This window comes from Ailuropoda melanoleuca, chromosome 8 (genome assembly GCF_002007445.2).
Source record: "Ailuropoda melanoleuca isolate Jingjing chromosome 8, ASM200744v2, whole genome shotgun sequence".
In the NCBI taxonomy this organism is placed as follows: Eukaryota; Metazoa; Chordata; class Mammalia; order Carnivora; family Ursidae; genus Ailuropoda; species Ailuropoda melanoleuca.
Window position 1 is genome coordinate 44222800 of NC_048225.1, and position 24341 is coordinate 44247140.

Sequence of the window (24341 nt, forward strand, 5' to 3'; positions counted from 1 at the left end):
AAATAATTTGGAATTGGCAATGGGAAACTAGGGCAGCTCAGCCAAATTCCGGCTCTGGGGTACCTGGGGTGAGAGATAAGAAGTGGAGTTTTTCCTATCAGCACATGAAAAGCCCTGTTTTTGCCTTTCCAAATCTCTAACCTGAAACTTCTGCACCTGCTGTCCCTTCCCCAAAAAACAGTAATTCCCAACTTCAGTGGCAGCAACTGTGGGGCTTGATTAGTTGGGCGACATCCCAGTACTTTGTTACTATCTTGACATCCCAGTACTTTGTTACTATCTTAGTTGATTACTAATGTTGGTCATTTTTAAATAAAAGAAATCTGATTCCAGATTAGTCCACAGTAGTGTAACTTTCATTCATTTGCATTCAGAAGTGCTTTCTTGAGAGGAGGACAAAGGAATGGAAATATAGCTAGCACACTGGGAATTGCACATAATCCATGCAAAAATGCAGTGCTTGTGAACATAATCCTATAGTGTCCAAACACTGTCAATTCCTGCGTCTTCAATTTGCACTCAGTAAGAGCTTCTCATGGTGTTACTTCCTGCTCTTTACAGATTATACTTTCAGGGCGAATAGGCAAACTAGATTAAAATGAGCATTTTGGCCTCTGTAGTGCTATTATCCAACTCTGATTCACCTGCGTTCCCTACCATCTCTGCTCTAATTCTCTGCTATAGAAAATCCAATGTATTGGTGCTGAAGTACCACAAAGTCATGGTCTTCGTAGAGGACTTGATAGATTGGTACTTGTCATCTATTTCAATCCCTCTTTGAATGTGCTTTTCCCCATATTACAAAAATGGAAAAGCTGAAACAAAAGAAACATAGGAGCAAACTATATTTGCCAGACTCCTCTGCAGTTCTATCTGGAAGATGCAAATGAGGCAGGGGCCCTTTCCCCCTGCTTTGGCTGTTGTTGCTGCCAAGTGTATTCTTGGAAACACAGGGTTTTCTGCAACAACATCCCTATATTCATTCACTAGTTTTATGGGATATAGTTTTCTATATGGCCAGCCCCCAAGATAGCACCTAATGATTCTTTTCTCCTAGTATTCAATCCTTGTGTAGCTCCCTTTCACAGTAAAGTCTGACTGTGTGACCAATAGAGTACTACAGAAGCAATCGTAGGTGACTCCTGAGGCCAGGTCATAAAAGACATTGCTGCTGCTTCTTTGGTGTCTTGAATCATTCACTCTGGGGGATGCCAGCCACCGTGTAGTGTAGACATTCACACAACGTATGGCTAGGCCTACATGGAAGGGGACCTGAAGTTTCCTCCAGCCATCTGGGAGGTGGATCTCCAGCCCCAGTCAAGCCCACAGATGACTGCAACCCCAGCCAAAATCTGATTGAATTCCACGAACATTCCAGAGCCAGACTGCATAACCAATGCACTTGAAAATTTCTGACCAACAGAAACTTCAAGAGATAATAAATGTTTATTGTGGGTTTAAGCCACAACAATAAGCAAATATCTATTGTTGCTTTTAGATTTGGGATAACTTGTTAAGCCACAAAAGATAATTAATACATGGGGTTGAAAGTTTGGGCAGTAACCGTGCACTTGGAGCCAAATCTCAGTTTTCTATTTTACCACTTTCCCAACTGGGGCAGAGACGGCAGGTCCCTATAAGGCCTGTTAGGCCACTTTGTACTGAGAAGCATTCTTGATCACCCACCCTAGTGCCCACACCTCCAGTCCTCCCAATGACTTTATAAGCACACATTTTCAGTATTACAAACTTTTCTGCTTAAAATAGCCAGATTAGTTTCTCTTTCCTGCAGCTGAGCTTAACCTAATAAAAAATACCCAACTGAAATTAACAGCGAGACACTGGAGATATTCCTGTTAAAGACAGAAATAAGACAAGGAAGTTGGCTATGGACAGTATTATTTAACATCAAGGTGGAAGTATTTCATTGTCAGTCAAAATAATGAAAAATGTACTGCAAAGGAGGAGGCAAAATTGTCATTATATATATAAGATGACATAACTGTCTACCAGGAAAATTTGAATGAATAAGCTGAAAATAAACTTAAGAAAGTTCAGTGGGATAGTCGGCAAAAAATTTAACAAAAAACATCAAAAGCTTTCCTATGCAGCAACAATACCCATTTAGAAAATACAAAGGAAGAAATAATCCAGCCCAGTAGCAAAAAATGCATAAAGATAACTTGGAAAAATAAACTAATAAATATAATGCAGTTTCCATGAAAATTCCAGCTCTTTTTGAACTTGGAAAATTGTATGACATTATCTGCAAGGTTCTTTCTTTATTCTTCTAGATACCATAGGTCATATTTATTTTTGCCCCTTGCAGAATTGTTTTCTTTTAGTTGAGCTTTGTGTTATGCCTTCCACTGAAACTGGAGACCTTCTTCTTTTATTCATTCAACAAATATTTATTGAAGCCTAAGCTGTGGCAGGTACTGTTCTGGATATTTGGGATCTATCAGTGTCCAACTTTCCTGGCACTTGCTTTCTATCTAAGAAACATAGCTAACCATAAACATTCCTTGAGGCTATTTGCTACTTTATTCAGTATGCCAAAGAGAAGTTTCTTAAGACCTAAGAACTGGAAAAGTGGCTAAGGGATTCATATAAAGTTCACTCATGAGCAAACAAAGTTTCTCCTTTCAATTTGCCAGGGAAGCTTAGTTTCTTGTTAGCTCAACTTGAGTAACTGTAAGATTTTATATCTATCCTATTCCAATACAAACTTTCCCCCCTTTTTGGAACTCCTTATCTTCCTGTTTCATCTATATTTTCACTCGCCTTGCTTTTAAAAAATTTGAATTTTTTTGTTTCGTTGTATTCTAATGAACTTGTGAACTGCTTCAAATCTCAAATACCTTGTGAGATTAGAGGAACAAGATAACACCAAGAGGAAACAGACATATCCAGAATATGGTGCATTTTTTGACAACTGCCCTTGTGTCTTCAAAAAGCCAATATTAAGAAAAGCTAAAAAAAATAGGACTATTTTAGACTGAGAAATGGGGGGAAAAAACTACAAAAACATAGCCAAATGCAATAAGTCACCCTTGATTGGATCCTGGCTCAAAAGACAGTATCCACTATAAAAGATTATTTTGAGGAAAGCTGAGGAAATTTGAGTATGGCATGGATAATAGATATTAGTAAATGATTGTTAATTTTCTCAAGACCTGATAAGTGTAAAGATTATGAAAGAGAATGTTCTTATTCTTAGAGATATATACTTAAGTATGTTGGGGTGATGTGTCTTGTCTTGCAACTTTGGGATGATTCAGCCAAAAAATTTATATTTTACAAACATTTACAAACAGGTAATGCATATATGGCAAATGTTAATTGTTGAATTGTTGAGTCTGGATATTAGGTAGTATTGCTGAATTAGTGTGGATACTGTACTATTTCACATATTCTGTGAAATATTTGGAAATTTTTAAAGTTGATATATATCTTTTTATTATACACAGATAAAAAACTGTGGTTATTAAAAACATTAGAATACTTCCGTGAAGCAATTTCCTATGCAGTAAAGCTTCTAGAGAAAGAGACTGATACTTTAATTTTCTATGGGCTTTAAATTTAGAGACCCTGTTATTATGGTCCAACTATTACTAGAACCACTAGAGGTGATTGCTAGAATTTTGACATCCAATGTTACACAGACCTACGGACCAATCTTTAGGTAATTTACATATTCATTACTCCCTGAGTAGTATTTCATACAACTGATTTTGGGAATCATTATCTCAGATTTCATATTCTGTATTTACACTTCCTAACATATTCATCTCAAATGGCAATTTTCTTTTTTAGATTTTATTTGTCAGAGAGAGAGAGAGAACCAGTGAGCACAAGCAGGGAAGGGGCAGAGGGAGAGGGAGAAACAGGCTCCCTGCTGAGCAAGGAGCCCTCACAGAACTTGATCCCAGGACCCTGGGATCACCACCTGAGCTGAAGGCAGACCTTTAATCAACTGAGACGCCCAGGCGTCCCTCAAATGGCAATTTTCTTATGCAAGCCATTAGAAATTGCCACAGATACTACTGTGGTTAAATTAGGAAAATATGTTTCAGATAGCATTTTTAAAATGAATCAATAAAACCTTATTTTAAAACCATTTCAATAAATTATATACTCTACCTGATAAGAGATGTATCTCTCATTATCTCTTTGTATGGAGAAGAGACCGCAGCATTGTCACAAGACTTAAACGGGAAGAAACTTCTGAAATTTCTAAAGACTTGGAAGAAATTTAGTTGAAACCCCACAGTTGTAAGAAGAGTTTGCCTCTATTACATAGACCACTTCAATATCTATTTTTCAAATTAGAATTTGTTTTATGATTTCAAGTAAAGTCGATGTCAAAGAAAATATGACCCTGAAACATTGACCAGTATAAACAAAATATAAAATATAAAAAAAAAATTAAAAAACCTGTGGTTATCAAAACTAAGCACGTTCATAAGACGGCCAACACAACAGAGAAAAGAACAGGGCTGTCATCCTGACCACAGGGATTTTAAGGGTACTCTTTTTACCCCGGTAGATGAAAAACAGCAACAAAATCAGGCTCATTCAGGAAAAACCAGAAAATATTCTATTGGGAAACCGGTAATAGTCCTTTTCAGAAAAAGCATGTCAGTTTCGTGAGCCCTCTCCCCCCCCCACCAGATAAAACAAACAGGAAAAAGTCACATTCACGATTCACTCAACGAAATGTCCTCTGTTAACACAACCAGCAGTACACACCGTGAGGTAGCGGCAGTACAAAAACACTGGCACGCATGTGCGCACCCACACATACTCACGACCACGCCCACTACAGAACACACAAAATGGGTTTGCAATCCTATCACAGACAAGGACAAGACCATGTTTTTGTTGTTGTTTAGAAAATACACAGAAACGGCTTAGACATTTTAATAAAATTATTGTAATAAAAACTTGGAAAAATTATGTATGAATGATTTAACTTATTTACCTCTTTCCCCCCAGCACTCTGTGTTTGAGTGAAAAGATCTTGCATTACAAACGGAAGGGGAAAGGAGCAATTTCAACCGGTATCTGATCACCAGTCGTAAAATTCCGGGGAAATGCAGGTTAACTTTAAGATTATTCATAAATTTGGTATTTAAAAGATCAATTCTGAGAGAGAGTGGTTTCACTTGAAGTGCAAACCTGAATACGGACGCTTGAGAAGCGAGGGCGGAGAGAGTAGACCGTCTCTCAATAATTAATTCAGGATTTGTTATTTTTGCCGCTTGCGGACTATGACATCACTGGAAAATCTGAAATTACTCCCATTCCAGACCTCATGAACTCTCGCGATACTAGAGCCCAGTGGAGCGCGAAACGCCGTGGGAGGGGCTGGGGTGAGATCGACTGACTTCCGGCCAGGCCGTTGTCTGGGTGGCGCGGTCGAGTCATCGTAGGGCCTCACCGCTTCGGTCTCCCATCCCTCCCCCCCGCCTCAGCGCGGGGGGTCGACCAGCCAAGTGAGGCGGACCTTCCCCTCTGTTTCGCTCTGGCCAGCTTCCTGGCCCCCCGCGCTGGGGTCTGGGGTCCTTTGGGCCCGCGAGGCCCGGTCTGAGGGGCCGGGGCCTACGTGGGCCCGCCGCTGGGCCCCATGAGGCATAGCCTGACCAAACTGCTGGCGGCCTCGGGCAGCGACTCCCCAACCCGCAGCGAGAGCCCGGCTCCGGCCGCGACCTGCTTGCTGCCCCCGGACCTGACCCGGGCGGCGGCGGCGGCGGCGGCGGCAGAGGAGGAAGAGACGGCGGCGGCCGGATCTCCCGGCCGCAAACAGCCGCGCGGGGACGACGGCGAGTTGGAGGCCGGGAGGGGGGGTCGCGGCGGCGTGGCCGTGCGCGCGCCCTCGCCCGAGGAAATGGAGGAGGAGGCGATCGCCAGCGTCCCCGGAGAGGAGACGGAGGACATGGACTTTCTGTCCGGGCTGGAACTGGCAGATCTTCTGGACCCCCGGCAACCAGACTGGCACCTGGAGCCCGGGCTCAGCTCGCCCGGGCCTCTCTCATCGTCCGGCGGAGGCTCCGATAGCGGCGGCCTGTGGAGAGGGGACGACGACGACGAGGCCGCGGCTGCCGAGATGCAGCGCTTTTCTGACCTGCTGCAGAGGCTATTAAATGGCATCGGAGGCTGCAGCAGCGGCAGTGACAGTGGCGGCGGCGAAAAGAGGCGGAGAAAGTCCCCAGGAGGCGGCGGCGGCTGCAGCGGCAACGACAACAACCAGGCGGCGACAAAGAGTCCCCGGAAGGCGGCGGCGGCTGCTGCCCGTCTTAATCGGCTGAAGAAGAAGGAGTACGTGATGGGGCTGGAAAGTCGAGTCCGGGGTCTGGCAGCCGAGAACCAGGAGCTGCGGGCCGAGAATCGGGAGCTGGGCAAGCGCGTGCAGGCACTGCAGGAGGAGAGTCGCTACCTACGGGCCGTCTTAGCCAACGAGACCGGACTGGCTCGCTTGCTGAGCCGGCTGAGCGGCGTGGGACTGCGGCTGACCACCTCGCTCTTCAGAGACTCACCCGCCGGTGACCATGACTACGCTCTGCCCGTGGGAAAGCAGCAGCAGGACCTGCTGGAAGAGGACGACTCAGCGGGAGGAGTGTGTCTTCATGTGGACAAGGATAAGGTGTCCGTGGAGTTCTGCTCGGCGTGCGCCCGGAAGGCGTCGTCTTCTCTTAAAATGTAGGGTCAAGTAATCTGCTCTTTATCCGCGTTTACCCCTTTCAACTCCCTTACACCATGTAAAACACCTTAGTGGGACATCTTCACTGGACACATTTCAGAGGAGGAAAAAGTAATATTGAATCTTTAAGTGTTTAGCTAAAAGCATGAATGTGACACTGTAACCAACTCCTAATGATAACATGTGACTATTAAATCTCTCTGACAGTTTCTTTTTTAGGTGATTTCCTTCCTGCCAGGCTCCGTTGTAGGGGTTACAGAACAGTCGTTCCCGCCTCACAACCTGGTAAGGATCCATCTCTTCACGTAACGCTCATGCTCTGCTGCTTAGTCTACTTTAATGGGCAACATCTCAATTTGTGTGTGTGTGTGTGTGGGTTTGTTTTTTTCTTTTCTTTTCTTTTTTCTTTTTTGGAAGGTGGGAGGGGAAATCTAATTTGGGCCCTGTCCACCCTGGAAACAGACTTGTGCTGGTCAATAATGTATTTTAAGATGCTTCTTCTGGTTGAAATAGCTGTTAATGTGTCCCCTTGTTCAGACTTGCGTGTACCTAGCTCTTCTGTCCCCAGTGTGGACATGGCCTTGGATGACATCGGTTCCAACTGTACACTGAAAGCTGCTAATAGAGATACAGTTTGGAGACAGTGAAACAGGTGAAGTTGAATGGAAGTTCCGAGTTGTACAAGGTGCAAATTGGAATTCCAGTTTTAGAGCAACTTTTTAGAGGTTGACAATAAGTATTTGGGGCTTGCACAAATGTGATAGTTATTTTGCTGGAGATGACAGAAATATCTTAAATATTTGGGTATGCCTTTTAGTTTTCAGTAGGAGATCTAGAAACAATCTATTTAGAGTAAAAAAAAATTTAATATCTCACCTTTAAAGAAGTTGGAAATTAACATGCATTTCTGTGTTAATTAATTGAAGGAGGAATAAGAATGGCTAATGAAATGTTTCTTTGAGGACCAGCACAGTGATTACCCTATCACTGACTATAAATAAATTGTTGAACACCTTTACTTTTGTTGTATTAAAATTTTAGGTTAAATTTGTGTATGATTAGGTACTGAAGGTTGTGAAATGTGAATGAAAACGTGTAAAGTGAGGCTTCACAAAGAATCTTATTCTCCTTATTTCAAAGGTTTTTGTCCTGTTTAAAAATAATTTTGAAAATTGAGTGGTTCTGGCTACTTAAGGACATGATTGACACTTTTTCCAAAGATGGGGCATATTCTTCTCTTGAAGTACTGTATTATTCATTGTCCAGTTGTATAGATTGAGTTACAGTGTCCTTCAGTGTAAGAGGCATTAAGAAATTCTTTGTGAAACATCACTGTTTGATAAAGTATATACATATTTAGCATCCTTGTTTTTCTTTGTGCTAAAGTGGATACAGCTGTTGGGGCAGAAGAGACGGGACCAGCTGCTGGCCACATTTCCTGCTTTATTTTAAAAGGTAGTATAAGAAATGAGGAAAAAGAGGTAATATCAGGGCTTCTGCTGTCTTTTATTTTACAATGTTCATAATTAAAAAAGTATTTTCCAGCAGTCCAAAGATGTAAGTTATCTTACACATGTTTTATTTTGTTATTTGGTTATAAAAATGGAATCCTTGTTCTTGCACAACTGTAAATGTTTTGTTGCTAGATAACACGATTTGAGACCTAACTCGGTCTCTGGTTTCCAGTGCATTACAGCATATTTTGTAAAATCATCTACTGCACTTGAGCATGAATGGGTAGTAGCCAAATTCACAACCTGGAGTGATGAACCTGCTTATACTAAGTGCAGGAGCAAGCCCCTCACAATGCAGCTGCATGGATTTTTAGTGCCTACTGAATTATACATATATATATATATATATTAAAAAAAAAACCAAAAGTAGTTGGAAAAATTATTTGAAATGACTAATTTGTGCTATCTCTATGGAATATGTTAAATGTAGCTTTTTGAAACAGAAGCCTTGAATTGAAATTTAATTAATACTTGAACATTTTGTATATATTTCTTTGTATATAATTTTGTGCAGTACCAATGACAAAAATATGGTGTCATAATAAAACCAGGTTTGTTGATCTTTCAGTTATGGGCTCAAAGAATTTATTCATCTCTAACATGACATTGGAAAATAATGGATGAAAATAGGAAAAATGATTGTTGTTAATGCTGACTGTGGGTCTTAAAAGGTTCTGGAAGCAGTAAGTGTGTTTTTCTAAAATACCATTCCCTTGGAATATTTTCTTCTAATGTCAGTGCTTTTCCTGCATTATTTGAAGTTTGGGGCTGGGGAGAAACAGTAGTCAAAGCTTTCTGAATTGGAATGCTTTGAAAATTCCAAGTGTAGATTTTTAGGATGTCATTTTATAAATGGCAGTTTTTGGAAATACTTGACTAAGAACTTTTGAAAATGGAGATTAGTATCGCCTATTTTTAAAGCTGCTTTGTTAGGCTCCTTATGTTTTAAGTGTCTTTTCTTAGTTTCCATTTCATTCTCTTTTTTTTTTTTTCTTTTTCTAATTTTGGTGACTTAGTGATTTTGTCATTTTTTACATCAACTTCATGGTCTTGTTTTTACATGGTATTGCATGTATTTAGGACCTGTCTAACGGGCTTTAAATAAATTTGATCATATTTATGTGTAAGCACATTTTACTGTAAATGTTTGGGTTTCTGAATTTACAACAGATCTGTTTATTTCAGTATGTAGTAAACAATATCTTAAAGTGTCCTATTCACTACTTGTTAATTAAAGTTATGATTAATATGAAACTGTTGTCTTACTATTTTTAGAAAATTGTGTTCTGAATGATTAGTAGTTGGATAAAGGAGATTTCTGAAATATAATATGGATTGTTTTGAAATTTTAAGGTTTGGCTCTATTTACTGTAGAGGTTGAAAACAACTTAGTATTTGGGGAACCTTTTTTTCTTTCTTCCCTCATTGCCTCTATGGCAAAATGATACAGAATTAGTGTAAAGAGATAACTTTTTGATATTTGTCTTCTGATGGTGACAGGAATTCATACATTAATTGAACTAACACATCATATTGACCTCCTATTTCTATCATATTGACTGTTTCTGCACTTTCTTGACCAGTCCTAACTAAAAAGTCCACGTTTGTTAAAATATAGTCACACCTCTGATATAATCCGACAAAAAGTGTTCAAAATATTTTAAATATTGTGCATTTTGTAATCACTAAATTAATCTCTCTTTCTTCTCTTTAAACAGCTTAGCAGTGTCTGCAAAAACGAATCTTTTCCTACAACCTGTTAACTGACTGGACTGATGGTAACAAAGTAATTGTGGGAGCCATGTCGGTCAAAAATTTGGCATCTGCTGAAAAAAATGAATGCCATTTTCAAGTTCCCAAATTACTTCTATACTGATTTCACTTTCCAGATTTCACTTTCCAGAAATGGAGATATGAAAAGATTCTCTGGAATCCTTGAAAGACTTAATAGAAATACATGAGACTAAGTTAATTTTGGAACAAAATTATACTTTTTTTTTTTTTTTTTTGNAATTTTTTTTTTTTTTTTTTTTTTTGTCTTTCATGGGAGTGATACTCAGTTCTTTGCATACCTTTTAAAAATTGTAACCTTTGGAGAAGAGAACTATAGTATTTCATCAAGGAATATTAGATTCTTTAGATAATCACATTCTATGGAATTACATGTAGTGGAGTAGAATTACATAAACAGGCCATCAGGGATCACAAAGCATATCATGAGTTTGTATTTACTTCCTGGAATTTGAGAGCTAATCTGAAGTATAGGCAGACCTTACTGAGTAAAATATAAAAGTTAATGTAAAGTCCTTAACTATATAGAGTAGTCTTTTTAAAATAGATGCATTGATTTGTCTTGTTGTATCTTTGAAAAAATTGATTATGGTTAAATATGTGAGTAGTTAATTGCAATTCAGGGTAATGGGATGTTTGCATTCTGACGTTTTGGCTTCTTGAGTTTTCTCTGAGTACTTGACACTTTTTTGACTATTTTGAGGTTTCTAATGAATGGTATCCTAGTTTCTGTTACATATTAAAATGTCTCTAGTGTTATGTAAGGGCTTTAGTATTCTGGATGATGGGGAGTGGTTTTTTTCCCACATAATATGGTTGTTTTACTTAATTGAAACATTTTTCCAGTTTATTATAAGTGTGAAAAAACACTCAACTCTGGATTGTTTTTATTTCATTTTCGTTGGATTATGTTAATACATTCTTTCATCTGGTCTAGACTGAGTCATTTTATTTTATTGACTCATTGGGAAGTGTGCAGATCAGAGAGGTGGGAGGGGTAGGATGAATCATTGGCCCACGATCATTTATCATAACTATACAGTTTGGTTATTGTATGATATTATACAAAACTTATTAAATCCACTCTGTTTCTTGTAATCTAAATTTAGTCAGTGTGATGCACGGCCCGCAAAGAGCATGTCCAGAGGCTTATGCCTGACTATAGATGCTCCTACAGTACAAACACTACAGCTGGTTGTAATTCTACAACCAAAGATTTGGTGTTAACACTAGTTGGTGACAATTAATTACTCCTTTGATAGAACAGAGTGATTCACTGATAATGAGTAATCACCTTTAAAAACATGTGATCACCTAGTTCACTTGTTTAAGGTCTCACTAATTTAATCAGATTTTGAAGCTAACTAATCTGATTCTTGAAAGTTGAATAGGCAGTAAAATACTTCCCACATTCATTATCAATACGAAGTTTTGAGACCCTCCCAAATGTTTATATTTGTGTTTTCTTCAGAAACCAGGTAGTTTCTATCTAAGCTAGGGATGAAAAAGGGGAGGTCTTCCATTAGAAACTTATAGAGTGTTTTGTGTGGCCAGCACAGTATTTTTCACATATTTGAACTTGAATATCTCAATCCTCTGGCAGTCACTTGTTACTGTCTTATAATACCAGACTCCTCTCAGTTCTGACGTAGACTACAAATGGTCATTTACTTTGTTTTGAAATGCAGAAAAATTAAACCGGAGATAATTTAAATTCTATTCAGAAAGTAAATAACTATCATTAGGAATATAAATCATGCAATATTAGAAAAAAATTGATCTTTAAAAAAATACATAGGTTAATAGAAAGTTGCTTGTGAACTTGCCTTTGCCTTTTTCATTGCTTTGGTTACTGATAATAGTATTTTTATTCCTTTTTTACAAACTTTCCCTGATTTATACATTCAAGATTTTGTAGAGCCATTTCCCCACTTTTTAAAAGGAAACCAGTTTACAGTGGACTTTAATTTTTGTAGTTTTGTTGACCCCAAATAATTTTTGTTGAAAATTATTTTGCTTAATTTTCAATCTAATGGCATTTTGAAAAACCGTGTAGTTGTGTTAATATGCACAGATTTGATTTTTATTGGTGGCCCAACTTTTCTTTACCCTGTGCCTCTGAATTTTGCATCTTTGCTGTATACCCACCGAGGTCAGTTTCCCAGACCCCTCTGGCTTTTAATGTTTTATAGTTTCGGGTTTACAAATTAATATCTGAAGTACAGTATGAGACCTCTTTCTTAAAGCTGGATAACTACACCAAGTAAATTGTAAGACTGATTTAATTTGTTTAGTATGACTGAACTATTAAAAACTGTCTTCCAATGACTGAAGCAGTGTTCTTTAGGTCTTAGCTACAAATAACTGTTCCTAAATTGTAACACAGATCATTGCAAGTTTATATGTATTTACCTGCCCCCAACCAAAAATTTTGGTAAAGTAGATTTGTAGCAGTAGATGTAAAATAATATGGTCTTTTGCGTACATTGCCCATTTTTACTAATTGAAAGATGATTTAAAAAATATGTGGCAGAGGACAGATTCTAGAAAAGAATCTTTTTTGGTTACAGAAGCCCTTGAAAACTGTTCTATTTATAGATGGATGCTAGGAATGTGTCAGGATAAGAAAACAATTTGTACTAAATTACCAGTTTAGTTATGTCAGTGGCTTTTGAATTATCCAAGTTGATAGCACCATTCTTTTTTAAGGAGTCTAATTTAGTAATTTAGGTTTCTTATTTTTGAAGTCAGGAATTAACTTCTAATTTTTTTCTTTGCTGTGATAAGTAGAACTCTCCTTTAAACAAAAATGATAGACTGTAGATAGAAGTTTGGGTCAGAGAGCTTTAAGTAAAGCATATTCATTATAGAAAGCAAAAAATTCAGAAAGAAAAAGAAAAATCACCCCTAATTCTCTAACCCAGAGAACAGTCACAGCAAAATATAGATTCTTTTGCCTCCTAATTGGGATCATTTCATATATAAATTTGCTGGGGAATACATTTTAAGGCACTTGTTGAATATCAGCTTTGCTTTCTGAAAAATTTAAAATATTTTGTTAATGTCATTTGCATTTTAAAATCTTTAGCTGGACTGCTTTCTCTCTGAAAACCTGTTTCATTTACGAGGCTGCCTTTTCTAGGTGACAAGCTAAATTAAGTTCTCCTTTCATATAATTAAGTAGTAATTATATGAATAAATATAAGAATAAAATATATGAATAAATAAGAGTATTTAACAGATATGTCACTGTATTTGAAAGGAATAATTAAGATGCTTGTGAATATGATCTGGGATGGCACTTATTTTATTTCATATGACTGGCTTATTTCATAAGAAAGTGTTGGTCTCTACATCTATATTGCCAGTACTATAGCCATTAGTCACATGTGGCTAAAAATTTAAATTAATTTAAAAATTCAGTTATCCAGTTGGACTAGTTACATTTCAGGTGCTCAGCAGCCACATATGGCTAATAGCCAATATTGTCAGTCATGTATAAAACATTTCCATCATCACATAAAGTTCTGTTGGACAATGCTGATTTAGAAGAAAATGGTTTAAAGAACTGAGATAAGTTTTACAAAGGGGAACACAAAAGGTCACTTCAAAAATTTAAATGATCTATCTTGGGAAACAAGGAATATTAGACTACGGTATTTCAGAAAACAAAACTAGGAACAATAGGATGAGTATGGCTACCATTTAAGTGCTACCATTTATGTTGGCTACTGTGTTAGTCAACTTCCATATATTATGTAATACCAGTCTTGAGTGAGGTTATTGAAGAAACTGAGGACCAGAGAGGTTAACTTGCTTAACATCACAAAGCTGAAGAGGCCTGGGTAGGTGATTCCAAAAACTGTCCCATACTAAATGGAAGCTTCAAAGGTAGAATTTGCCTCATTCTTCCAAGAATATAGCTTTCCAAAGACAAGAGGACTCTTGAAATAGGTAGCTGTATCATTGTATCACTTTATCTGCTATATCAGTCAGTGTATCAGCTGTAGCTGAGTCTACCATCTTTCAAGACTATTGGAATTGATTCCTCTGTGGAGGAAGGTTGTTAAATATGTTGTAAATTTCTATGGATTAATAATACCTATGGAAACAGTGAATTAGGAAAACGAAGTGAGCATTTGCTGTAGTGAACTAATTCTCATCCCCACCTCTCATTTTCATTCCTGCTTGGATTCTTTATGAGGTCTTCAGTAAAACCTGCCGTATGGTTATTTTTCCTGTTATAGACCAAAATATGCTTAATGTAAAGGAGTGGAGCAAGCAAAGTAGAAGAGAATATTGGGCAAACTAGAGAAGTTATGCTCTTGTTTAAGGGGGTAGCCCTTACTAGTATTCAGCCTTTGGTTGCTGCCCTGTGTAGCCTTACGTTATAGGTCCCAGAACTGTACCTCATGTGATTAAAAGTCTATGTTTATTCATACACCAAACTCTTCATACATTAACAATTTTATTTTTGTGTACACATTTAACAGTCACTGAATTTCTAGGCCCGGTTCAGGTAACTGAAGGGCCTTTATAATTAGTTTATATTGTCTAGATCCAATATGCTGCAAACATAGTCTGGAGCAAAATGGGAAATAACATCTTTCTAAAGACAGGCTTAGAAATCCTCGTCCAGTAAGTTAAGATGTTTCCTTTCTCTGGTAGCGGGGCTGACTCATACCTATAAGAAAACATTGAGACAGTTCTCTAGAAAAGATAGTGTATCAAATGGCAAACCTATGTACAATATATATTAACCCCAGAAGTCTTAAGATAAAAGTAGTTTAGGTAAAGATTAAGTTAATTCAGTTATTCTCTTTGATGTCTGTTGGTCCTTAAAACTGTGTTTTTGTTTTCTTTTGTCCCTTTCTCCATTTCACCTCTGAAGGCTCAAACAGCTTAGATTGATATGAGTTCTATCAGAAAATAACTGAATTATACTGGCTTACAGCCAAACATTTTGTGATGGACTTTTCCTTTAGTGGAACTGCTCAAACTCTAAGAACACTGAGCATATAATTACCTATCATGTTAGGCATAGTACTGTTTGTAGCTCTGTGGTTGGCATTCAGTACACAAGTTAAAGAACCTAAACTACATATGCAAGAAGTATGATGGGATCAACTTCTAGAACTGTTTTCAAATTCTTGAGAAGTAATATTACAAGAAAAAAAAGTCTAACCCTTTCAAATTAAAAAACATTACCTTAAAAGCAGAAAATGTATCTGCTATTTTAATTTGTGCATTTTCTAGGTAATCACTTAAATATTGAAGTTTTTCACTGAATATGAGAAAACAATCTTACCTGGCTGCTAGACCACCATTCACAGGTATAGCCAAGATAATAGGGTACAGACTACCAAAAACAAGACCAACCAATCCACCCCGTGTTATGGTACAGGTTTCACAATTCAAATCACCTAGGAAATAAATCAGTTCTGAAAATGAAGGTCATGATAGTCAAGCAAACGATATAAAGAATACAAGGTCATCTTAAAAGTGTCACAGATACTCAATTTTTTAGGCAGCAAACACAAATCTGTAAGGCATCTTCGAAGGTATCATTATATGTACAGATAACCTAAAATAGCCAGGAATAACTGACAGCAGATTTTTAATCTCAGTTTGTACTGCTTTTATATTTCTGCACTTGTATTGGCAAACCTGAGCTAATATTTTTCTGTCTGTAGAAAACTTATAACCCATGGGAATTTTTAAAAAATAATTTGTACTTCATCTTATGTTTTTACATTATATAGTGTGACTTTTTATAAAATTTTTTATTCATTTCCAAGTTAGTGTAAGCTATATTAAAAATAGCTAAGTTAATAACATGTTTTACTCAGTTTGTTCAGTTCACTGGGTGGTAGGTTTCCCTAGATCATAAAAATTCTATACTGATCATGGGGAGTCAGGCAAAATACTCATCCAGTTTAAACCAATTTGGAACAGCACTTAAGAGAATTTAAATGGACTGTCTTTCTTTCATCCCACCATCATCTGTGGTAATAATACTTTTATGTGAAAGCAGTGATTAGCCATACTGTGCTGCCCTTTATTGCCCTTCACAGATAATGCTTTTTTTTTTTAATTGAAGGTTTGTGGCAACCCTGTTTTGGTCAAGTCTGTAGGCACCATTTTTCCCAGCAGCATTTGCCCGCTTCATGTCTCGGTCACATTTTGCTAATTCTCATAATATTTCAAACTTTTTCATTATTATTATATTTGTTATCATGATGTGTAATCAGTGATTACCATACACTGGAAGCTCAAATGATGGTTAGCATTTTTTAGCAATATTTTTTAAGGTATGTACATTGGTTTTTTTAGACATAATACTATTTCACCCTTTAAACAGACTATAACATTGTAAACACAACTTTTATATGCACTGGAAAACCAAAAAATCATTTGATTTTACTGCAATATTCACTTTATTGCAGTAGTCTGGCAAATCTGCAATATCTCCACATATGGTAAACTATCAAAAGTCAAGTCTCCATATATTTGATAATTCTTGTACATACATTTAGTGCTTTGAGAGATTCACTATGTAAATAGACTCTTCCTCCTATAAGTGTTTTCTCTTTTGAGGGACTTCTCTATAAATTTTTTTTAAAAGTAAGGCAGTCAGCATTAAGTTTGCAAATATTTCCTACTTTAAGTACTGTGGGAAAGGTAAGTTAGAAAAAGGAAAGTATTTAGAACTGCCATGTATGTGTATTTTACTTGTACTGAAGACTTTGCTGATATGAGCCGCCACTTTACACAAGCTAGCAAGTTTCAGTCTTATCCCTGCACTGACTACAATAACAGCATATAGCTAGCTACCTGATGTTAATATTTAAGGAAGGGTTAACGTAAGGTGCAAATTATATACACTAAAGCAAATTCTGGTGACGGTGAAACAGAACTTACCTGTATTCAGAGGTAAACTTACAAAACCTTTGTAAGATACATGTGCAGTCAAAAATGGGATCACTGCCATTGGTAAGCCAGCAGCTATACGAGCCTGTGTCACATTTAAGATGCGTCGAAAAAGACTATTTGCTATTAGACCACAGAGACCAGCATTAAGTCCAACGTATGTTGATCCATGTTCCAACAGATTCCTGAGTGGTGACAAAAAAGAGAAAATTTTGGGAGGTACTATATTTTGTCTGTGAGCTGTGCAACATTTCTGGTATATGTTATAGGATTCAATAGGACATTAGGAATAACAGGATACAACATTTATCCCTTATAGCTCCATAAAACAAAAATCTTTTAAAATGTTTTACGTACAGATTTTCAACCTAAAGGGAAACTGGTCAACACTTAAGGATAGCGTGATACATTCAGATTTTGCTAAATGTATTTTGCAGTTCTGCAAAAGATACTAGTATAGAAATTTCCCCCCAACTGTAACAGGGAAGAGCTTCTGAAGAGTCTGATATGAATGCCTCTCCTTTGGGCACCCACAATACCCAATACTTACCTGTCTAGCACAACAGATGATAAGGTGGTACTATCTTACAATCACTGATTTATGTCAGGCTTCCCCACTAGTCTTCAAGTAAGTAACTAGAAGATAGTGGATACAAAGATATATTCATCTTGGTTTCAATAGCACCTGACACCTAAAAGGCATTCAGTAAGGTGGAGTAAATTATGTTTCACTTCCACTTTACCCTGAAGCATTAGAGTCAGGATAGGGGGGTGGAGGAGTACTAACATTTAAGGGATACTATATGCTAGGTACTTTACAACAATCCACTGAAATAATGAATAAATTAATGTTTGACTGGTAGAATTGGTTTTTAGACAAGGTGTATATGAGTTTTAAAATGCACGTTCTGTGCTTTCTTTAGTTTCTTTAGTTTTGGAAAAATAATAACGCTAGATACTGAAAGTACTCCAAACTCTTCAGCCTACCACTTTTTTTTTTTTTAACCACCTGCCTTGCCATCTACAACACTCATTATTTAGCCAGACTAGCCACACAATACCCCCCTAACTTCTATGATTAACATTCATCTTAAAACAGCTTTTCTAGGAATTCCTAACTGAGCTTTCTAATTGTATAAAGCATTACTTTTCTTACCTGTCACTTTACAATCATAATGGTGCTTGTCATTCAATCATTCAGCATCTACTACATGCAGCAGACTTGATGCTGAAGTCACAAAAAATTATCTTCTACCTTCAGTATTTTCATAGTTTATTATTGGAGGATGAAAGACATGTGAGCATGAGATAAAAAAGAAATCTACTGAAATGGTAATGGAAATACAAGAGAGTGGCAGTCTAAAAACTTCGGGTACACAAGATAATATTTAAAAAGTGAGGAGAGCCTAGAGAACCTATCAATAACAAAAGAAAACACATGAATGTGAAAGACCTATGTATTTTTATGGGCACTGAGGGAATGAGAAACTTGAGCACTTCTGAGATACTTTTATCTTCATAACAATCCTGTGAAATACATATTATCTCCATTTTAGTCCTAGCAACCAAATGCTCAAAGGTAAATAGTTTGCCCATATACATTTTTATATATTACTATATTAACATAATTATTTTGAATATATGTTATATACTGATGTGAAGTATTTTAAAAACTTATATGTAAATAAAAAGGAGTGCAACTAGAATCTGAATAGCAAAGTTTATGGTCTCCCAAATTTTAATTTCCTGTGGCTTAGAGTCACATTTTTTAGTTAATTCAGGAAGTACAAAATTGTTATCTAACAGCTCCTTTGCAAGTCAGTTTTCCAAAAAAGTGGAAACTCATGAATGTTTGGCAAGACACACACGTTTAATACAACTAGACACATGAATGAAACACATGAACTATAAGATCATATTTAACAAGTGGCAATGAAATATATGATATATACAATTATTTTGTAGTTCAGAAAGTGAGATGTTTGATATTAAAGTTTCTACACCTAAGGACTTTTCAAATAACTATTAAGCATATCAAATGATAAGGCAAGAAGAGGTGAGGATTCAAACTTAGGATAACAAGGATAAAAAAATAGGAACATGGGAAAATAGGGAATTAAGGCAAAGATAAGGAGACACTCATCTGCTCTGTTCAGATGCCAGTGTTTGAGAGCAATTTATTACTTCCAAACTAAAGCTTACTTTGCAGTTCCAGCTTATTTCCCCACTGCTTCTCCATTCTAATTTGGTCAAAGTACCAGTGATACAGCCTGCTCTTTTCAAAGCTGCCACCATCTACTCTATTCCTTATGTCAGTCTGTCTGGCGCTCTACCTTACTGACCTGGAACCATGGACACAGGCCCCCCCACCTTTTTAAAAAGATTTTATTTATTTGACAGAGACAGAGAACACAAGCAAGGGAGTGTGAGAGGGAGAAGCAGGCTTCCCAACAAGCAGGGAGCTCAATGCGGGGCTCAATCCCAGGACCCTGGGATCATGTTCTGAGCCAAAGGCAGATGCTTAAGGGCTGAGCCATCCAGGCGCCCCAACACAGGCCCTCTTGTACTTGAAAAGTTTGTTATCTACCTCAGGAAAATAACAAGGGATGTACAATGTGTGTGTGGTAGGGGAAGAGCTGTAGGACATACAGCTTATGAAATCTCACCAAGTTCTTATTGCTGCCCTGGGTTTATAGGTTCTCTCTTGTTGAGAGGGTAAGTGGCAGCAAGACTGGAATTTACTTAGGGCAGTAAGATTATAAATTCCAAAATGTATTTCAAATCCTTCAAACCCGTACCATCCCCACTTCACCAAGATTACTGTGTGAGTTTTCCTACTGGTCGTCTTTTTTTTTTTTCCTCTCCTACCTTAAATCTATTTCCCAAAAGCAACTGGAATGTTCTTTAGAAATGTTAGCTGGATCATATTACTCCCTGCTTAAAACTCTTCCCGTTCCTTCAACCTTATGCCTACTTCCCTGTACTTCCAGTAACTCTGGTTCCTCAGATATGATCAACTCTTTGCTAGCCTGTGGGCATATGCCAACCCCTCTGCCTGAAATACTGTCCCTCCAACCCCTCCCTAGGCTGGTTCCTCTTTTTTTTTATCCTTTTTGGCCTCATAATTTCTCTTTAAATGGAATCTAGTCTGAGAGTCTTCTTGCTAAGGAAGTGCACTATAGATGACTCAGTGTTGTCCTCAAAGATCAGTATGGTTCCCATATAGCCTTTTTCTGTTTAATGATAAAGATCTTTTAGCCGTGATCCCATTTCTCTGGTATTCGTTGTCTAGTTATGGGTGTTACATAGCACTCTCTTGTACCGTTAGACATAATAATAGAAATGCATTGACAAGACAGTTTAAAAGCCATCTTAAAGGTCTGTTTAGATGAGTCGATAAATGTTCACAGTACTCTAAGTCAAATGGAATAACTGGGAATGATCATATAATTAGATCCGAAAACATGATGATGAAGTCTAGCCTCATCTTCAAGCAAAATGGTTAATCTTTCTTGGTCTCAGGTTTTCTCAATAAGGCAAGAAAAAGCTCAGTTTCCTTCTGATGTTCTATGTTATTTATATTCAACCAAATAAATGTGAGATAATGAACCAATACTGAAAATCCACCTGGTAAAAAATATTTTTAAATTAAGAAGGAATCTTACCTTTCTGCTTCTGGGAGTTGGCTAATTTTTCTGGTTATGATATTGAAAATTAAGTCCTCCTTGACAGTATCATCTGGTTCATGATTTTCCATCTTGAGCCTTAAATTAAAATATTTTTCAATAATATATATCCACAGAAAAACAACAAAAGGCTTATAAAAAGCTTATAAAAAGCTTTATAAATACCATTAAATATTAAATATTTCATTTAAAAAATTAACTATAGTTTGATTCATAATCTGAAAAATCAGTGCATACTCACCTACCAAAAAAATATATTCTAAGTGAAACAGACACCAGAACGTGAAAAACAACCCATAAAACTTCTAGGAAATACAGAGTATCTTTATAACCCTTAACATATTTCTTAATTTGCAAATAGCACTGAACATAAAACTAGTATTAAAAATAAGAACTTGTATTGATCAATAGATACTATAAAGATAAGCCAGTGTGGGAGAAAATATCTGCAATATAACTGACAAAGGAGCATTTAGTACCCAGAAAATGTAAAGTGCACATCATCAAGAAAAAGGCAGGCAACCCAACAGAAAAACTGGCAAAAGGTTTGAACATGTACTTTCACAAAGAGGGAAACAAACAGCCAATAAACAGAAAATACGCTTAACGTCATTATAAAGAGGGAAAAAAATTTAAAACACAGTGAGATAGCCATACCTAGGTTAGCTAAATTAAAACCTGACAATTTCAGTTACTGGCAAAAATGTGGGGTAACTGAAACCCTCATGTGCTGCTGGTAGAAGTGTACATGGTACTCACTTTGGGTGTAACCACTTTGGAAAAGAATTTGGTATTATTTAGTAGGTTGAAGAAATATATTACCAATTTCACTTATTGGTATACTCTAAAGTAGAAATTAGCAAAATTTCTCTGAAGGGCCACATAGTTAATATTTTAGGCTTTGCAGATCACACATGGTCTTTGTCAAATTGGCCAGTAGTTTCTTGATCCCTGCAGTGGTTGGAATGAATGCAGAGTAAGGTGAATGGTGAGTTTTAATCCAATATTTAGCTCATTAAACAAGATTTCAGGGTAGCAAAGTTAAGCAAAGCAAAAGTTCACAACAGCAAAATACAACATGGTTTTATGAAATTAGATTTTCATAGTTATCAATTTGCTACAAGATTAATTTACAACACTGATTTATTGCTGGGTACCTGTTAGATATAAGAGATCATTGGGAACATGTTAAGTGAGATTTCATATCCTTAGGCTTAAAATTAGTAAGTAGACTTAGAAATTTACATCTAGGTTTTCTGGACTCAAACTTCTTGAGGGCCTTGGTTGCAATTCCATGACAGACACAATCTCTGCCCTACAGAAGCTGTGAATGATTCTGTTTTATGTGTTGCAGGCCGGTGTGTGTGTGTGTGTGTGTGTACATAAATTCAGTATATTCAGAAAGTGTACGGAGTATATGTTAGAGGCAGGTGTGTGTGTGTGTGTGTGTGTGTAGAGACACATAAATACAGTATATAAAGAGAAAGTGTACGGTGTATATGTCTGAAATAGAAGAAGTTATTTCCTCAGTCCTGCCTAATGCTATCACTAGTTTTCTGTTATATGCTCTGCATATTGGCGAGGTTCCGAGTTCTGTGAACTATTTCTAAGGTATAGCTATTAAAAGTCTCCCTTAATTCGGTAGAAGTTTGACACGGCAGCCTGCAGTAAGTTGTTTCTCATTAATAATAAGTCCTAATCCAAGATAATGCCACTTTTAAATACTACAGACATTTCAAAAGGCTTTTGCGTTAGCCAGCTCACGTCCCTCAGGTTAACTATGAATGAGACAATGAGTCAAGTGGGGACTCTAAAAATTGTTAGGCCAAGGTCACTCTGGATATTGGCAGTAAAACCTGGGTTAAATTCAAACGCAGACGTTTATTTTTTTTTCTCTTGGATTAACTTAAATATAAGATCTTTTCTTCTAGGGTGGAAAGTGAAGAGATGGTAGGTGCCGTCTCCCCTCCCCCTCTTCCGACCCAGTCCCGGGATCTCATTCCCGCACGGCTGGTGAACAGCATGTCACTGCGCTGTGCTTCTCCTGATACCCGGGCATTTACTCTTTTTCCCGGGATGCCAGTACCTTATGCTCTCCTCACAGCAGTACCTTATGCTTTCCCACGCCGGGGCTCACTCCAACCTTTACTCTCCTACCCTGAGCGCAGCCATTTTGGCTGACACGTGACTCGAGTCGGGCAGGCGCGGGGGCGCTGCCGCTGATTGGACTCCCAGGACGTAGATTGCCTAACCCCGCGACTTCCTGCGTAGGGGCTTCCAGCCGAGGGAAGTGCTGGGCTGGTGGGCGAGGAGTTTCGGCCAGCGCGGAGGGTACACTTTACATCCTACCCCTGTCTTCCAGGACTGAGCCTATGGAAATTGTGAAATTTTGATTTCCTACCCCTTTCACGGAAAACCTACCTTGGACGCATTACCCCAGTTCCTGGCCGATAGAGCCTACCTCATGTGTTGACATATGGGGTATATGGAAACTGCACAGCCCTCGGCATACGATGGGTACTCAATGGAAAAAAAAAGTCGAAAAGAAGCTGAGGTTTCTTTGTTACATCGGTTTTTTATTCTCCCTAGCATCTTAAACTCCCTGTGCTATTTTATAATCTGGCTAACTGTCTGACCACACTCTGAGCCCCTCAAGAGTAAGCAAGAGTTTTTTTTGAGGATCGCTCGTGCCCTGCCAAGTACTGCTTATAAAAACAGGTTTGGGTGAATGCGGTGAAAGAAAAACTAGAGAGCGAGGGAGCTAGTGGTTTCATAAGTCAGAACAACTGAGAACCAAAGTTTTGGAACAAGCGTCTGAAGACCTCTCAGTTCTCATCCCCACAGCTTCTTATCTCTAAAACGGGGGACGGGGAGGAGGTAACACTCACCTTGATTATTGTGTAACGTTGTGAGGATCCTAAAAGTGCTTATCAAGTTTACTTTGGGAATCACTGAACTTTATCAAGGAGAAAGTGGTATTCCAGGTAAAGGGGGAAATTTTCATTGGCGAGGTGAGCAGAAGAGCACCCAAAACTCCTTTGGCTGCGAGGAATTTATCCAATGTCAAATCGTCGCTTGTCAGTAAACCAGAAAATTAAAACAGATCCTCAGATTCCGAGGAAGAAAGGCAGCATATGCCCCAACTCGAAAGTTTCCGAGGTAAATGCAGGGACAGTTTGAGAAAAACCGGTTTATTAAGATGCTAACTATAACATGTGCCCGTGAGCATGTGAATACTTTGTTTCCATTTTATAATCTTATTCCAATTTAATTTTTAATGGCTTGAAGCTTATTTTGAAATTTATAAATGTTCATTGTACAGTATCTATAGCATGTCATTCTGGAGTAATAAAAGCAATTTAGTATATTGAGATTTTATTAAAAAATCAGTTCTTCACAAGACAAGAAGAAATGCCCATTTCATCGAAGTTCTCAAATTATTAGCTTAGGTTGTTCCTTATTAGCCTTTAAAACCTGTAGAATCTGTAGTGAGGTCACATCTCTCTTGTTAATTGTCTTTTGTATCTTTTTTTTAGTGTTTGATCAGTTTGGCTAATGGTTTATTATTTGTTTGATTTTCTCAAGCAACCAGTTTTTTTTTTCATTGCTTTTTTCCTGTTGTTTTCTGTCTTCAATTTGATTGTTTTCTGCTCTGATCTATATTATTTGTTTTCTTTTTCCTACCTAGGATTTAAGTTGCCCCTCTATTTGTAATTT

At 37.5% G+C, this 24341-nt stretch overlaps 2 protein-coding genes across 13 annotated transcripts; one reads left to right on the forward strand and one right to left on the reverse strand.

The window, feature by feature from the left end:
• Window positions 1-5368: 5368 nt before the first annotated feature.
• On the forward strand, window positions 5369-10221 carry CREBZF (CREB/ATF bZIP transcription factor). 11 transcript variants are annotated; one of them, XM_034666210.1, is made up of 4 exons: window positions 5369-6702; window positions 6911-8158; window positions 8786-8900; window positions 9936-10221. In XM_034666210.1, exons 1-2 carry the CDS (start codon window positions 5630-5632, stop codon window positions 6924-6926), a joined length of 1089 nt encoding a protein of 362 aa, XP_034522101.1. In that variant the 5' UTR covers window positions 5369-5629; the 3' UTR covers window positions 6927-8158; window positions 8786-8900; window positions 9936-10221. The 11 variants fall into 11 exon arrangements, with proteins under 11 accessions (XP_034522101.1, XP_034522103.1, XP_034522100.1 ...); XM_034666212.1 differs by lacking the exon at window positions 8786-8900 and having other exon boundaries at window positions 6911-6988; window positions 8090-8158; XM_034666209.1 differs by lacking the exon at window positions 9936-10221 and having other exon boundaries at window positions 6911-7355; window positions 8090-8158; window positions 8786-9563.
• Window positions 10222-14462: 4241 nt separating this feature from the next.
• Window positions 14463-22851, reverse strand: TMEM126A (transmembrane protein 126A). 2 transcript variants are annotated; one of them, XM_019797577.2, is made up of 5 exons: window positions 22711-22851; window positions 20604-20702; window positions 16930-17123; window positions 15317-15431; window positions 14463-14692 (listed from the first exon to the last, which is right to left on the reverse strand). In XM_019797577.2, the coding sequence occupies exons 2-5, from the start codon at window positions 20693-20695 to the stop codon at window positions 14563-14565; spliced, it is 531 nt and encodes a 176-aa protein (XP_019653136.2). In that variant the 5' UTR covers window positions 20696-20702; window positions 22711-22851; the 3' UTR covers window positions 14463-14562. The 2 variants fall into 2 exon arrangements, with proteins under 2 accessions (XP_019653136.2, XP_019653137.2); XM_019797578.2 differs by having other exon boundaries at window positions 22735-22838.
• Between the last annotated feature and the right edge of the window lie 1490 nt (window positions 22852-24341).

Excerpts from the sequence above, each read along its gene's own strand:
- CREBZF (XM_034666210.1), top strand. The coding sequence starts at position 5,630 with ATGAGGCATAGCCTGACCAAACTGCTGGCGGCCTCGGGCAGCGACTCC.
- TMEM126A (XM_019797577.2), bottom strand. The coding sequence starts at position 20,695 with ATGGAAAATCATGAACCAGATGATACTGTCAAGGAGGACTTAATTTTC. Across the intron at positions 17,124-20,603 it reads CAACTCCCAGAAGCAGAAAG|GAATCTGTTGGAACATGGAT; the intron begins GTAAGATTCCTT and ends GTCACCACTCAG. Across the intron at positions 14,693-15,316 it reads AATGGTGGTCTAGCAGCCAG|GTATGAGTCAGCCCCGCTAC; the intron begins GTAAGATTGTTT and ends GTTTTCTTATAG.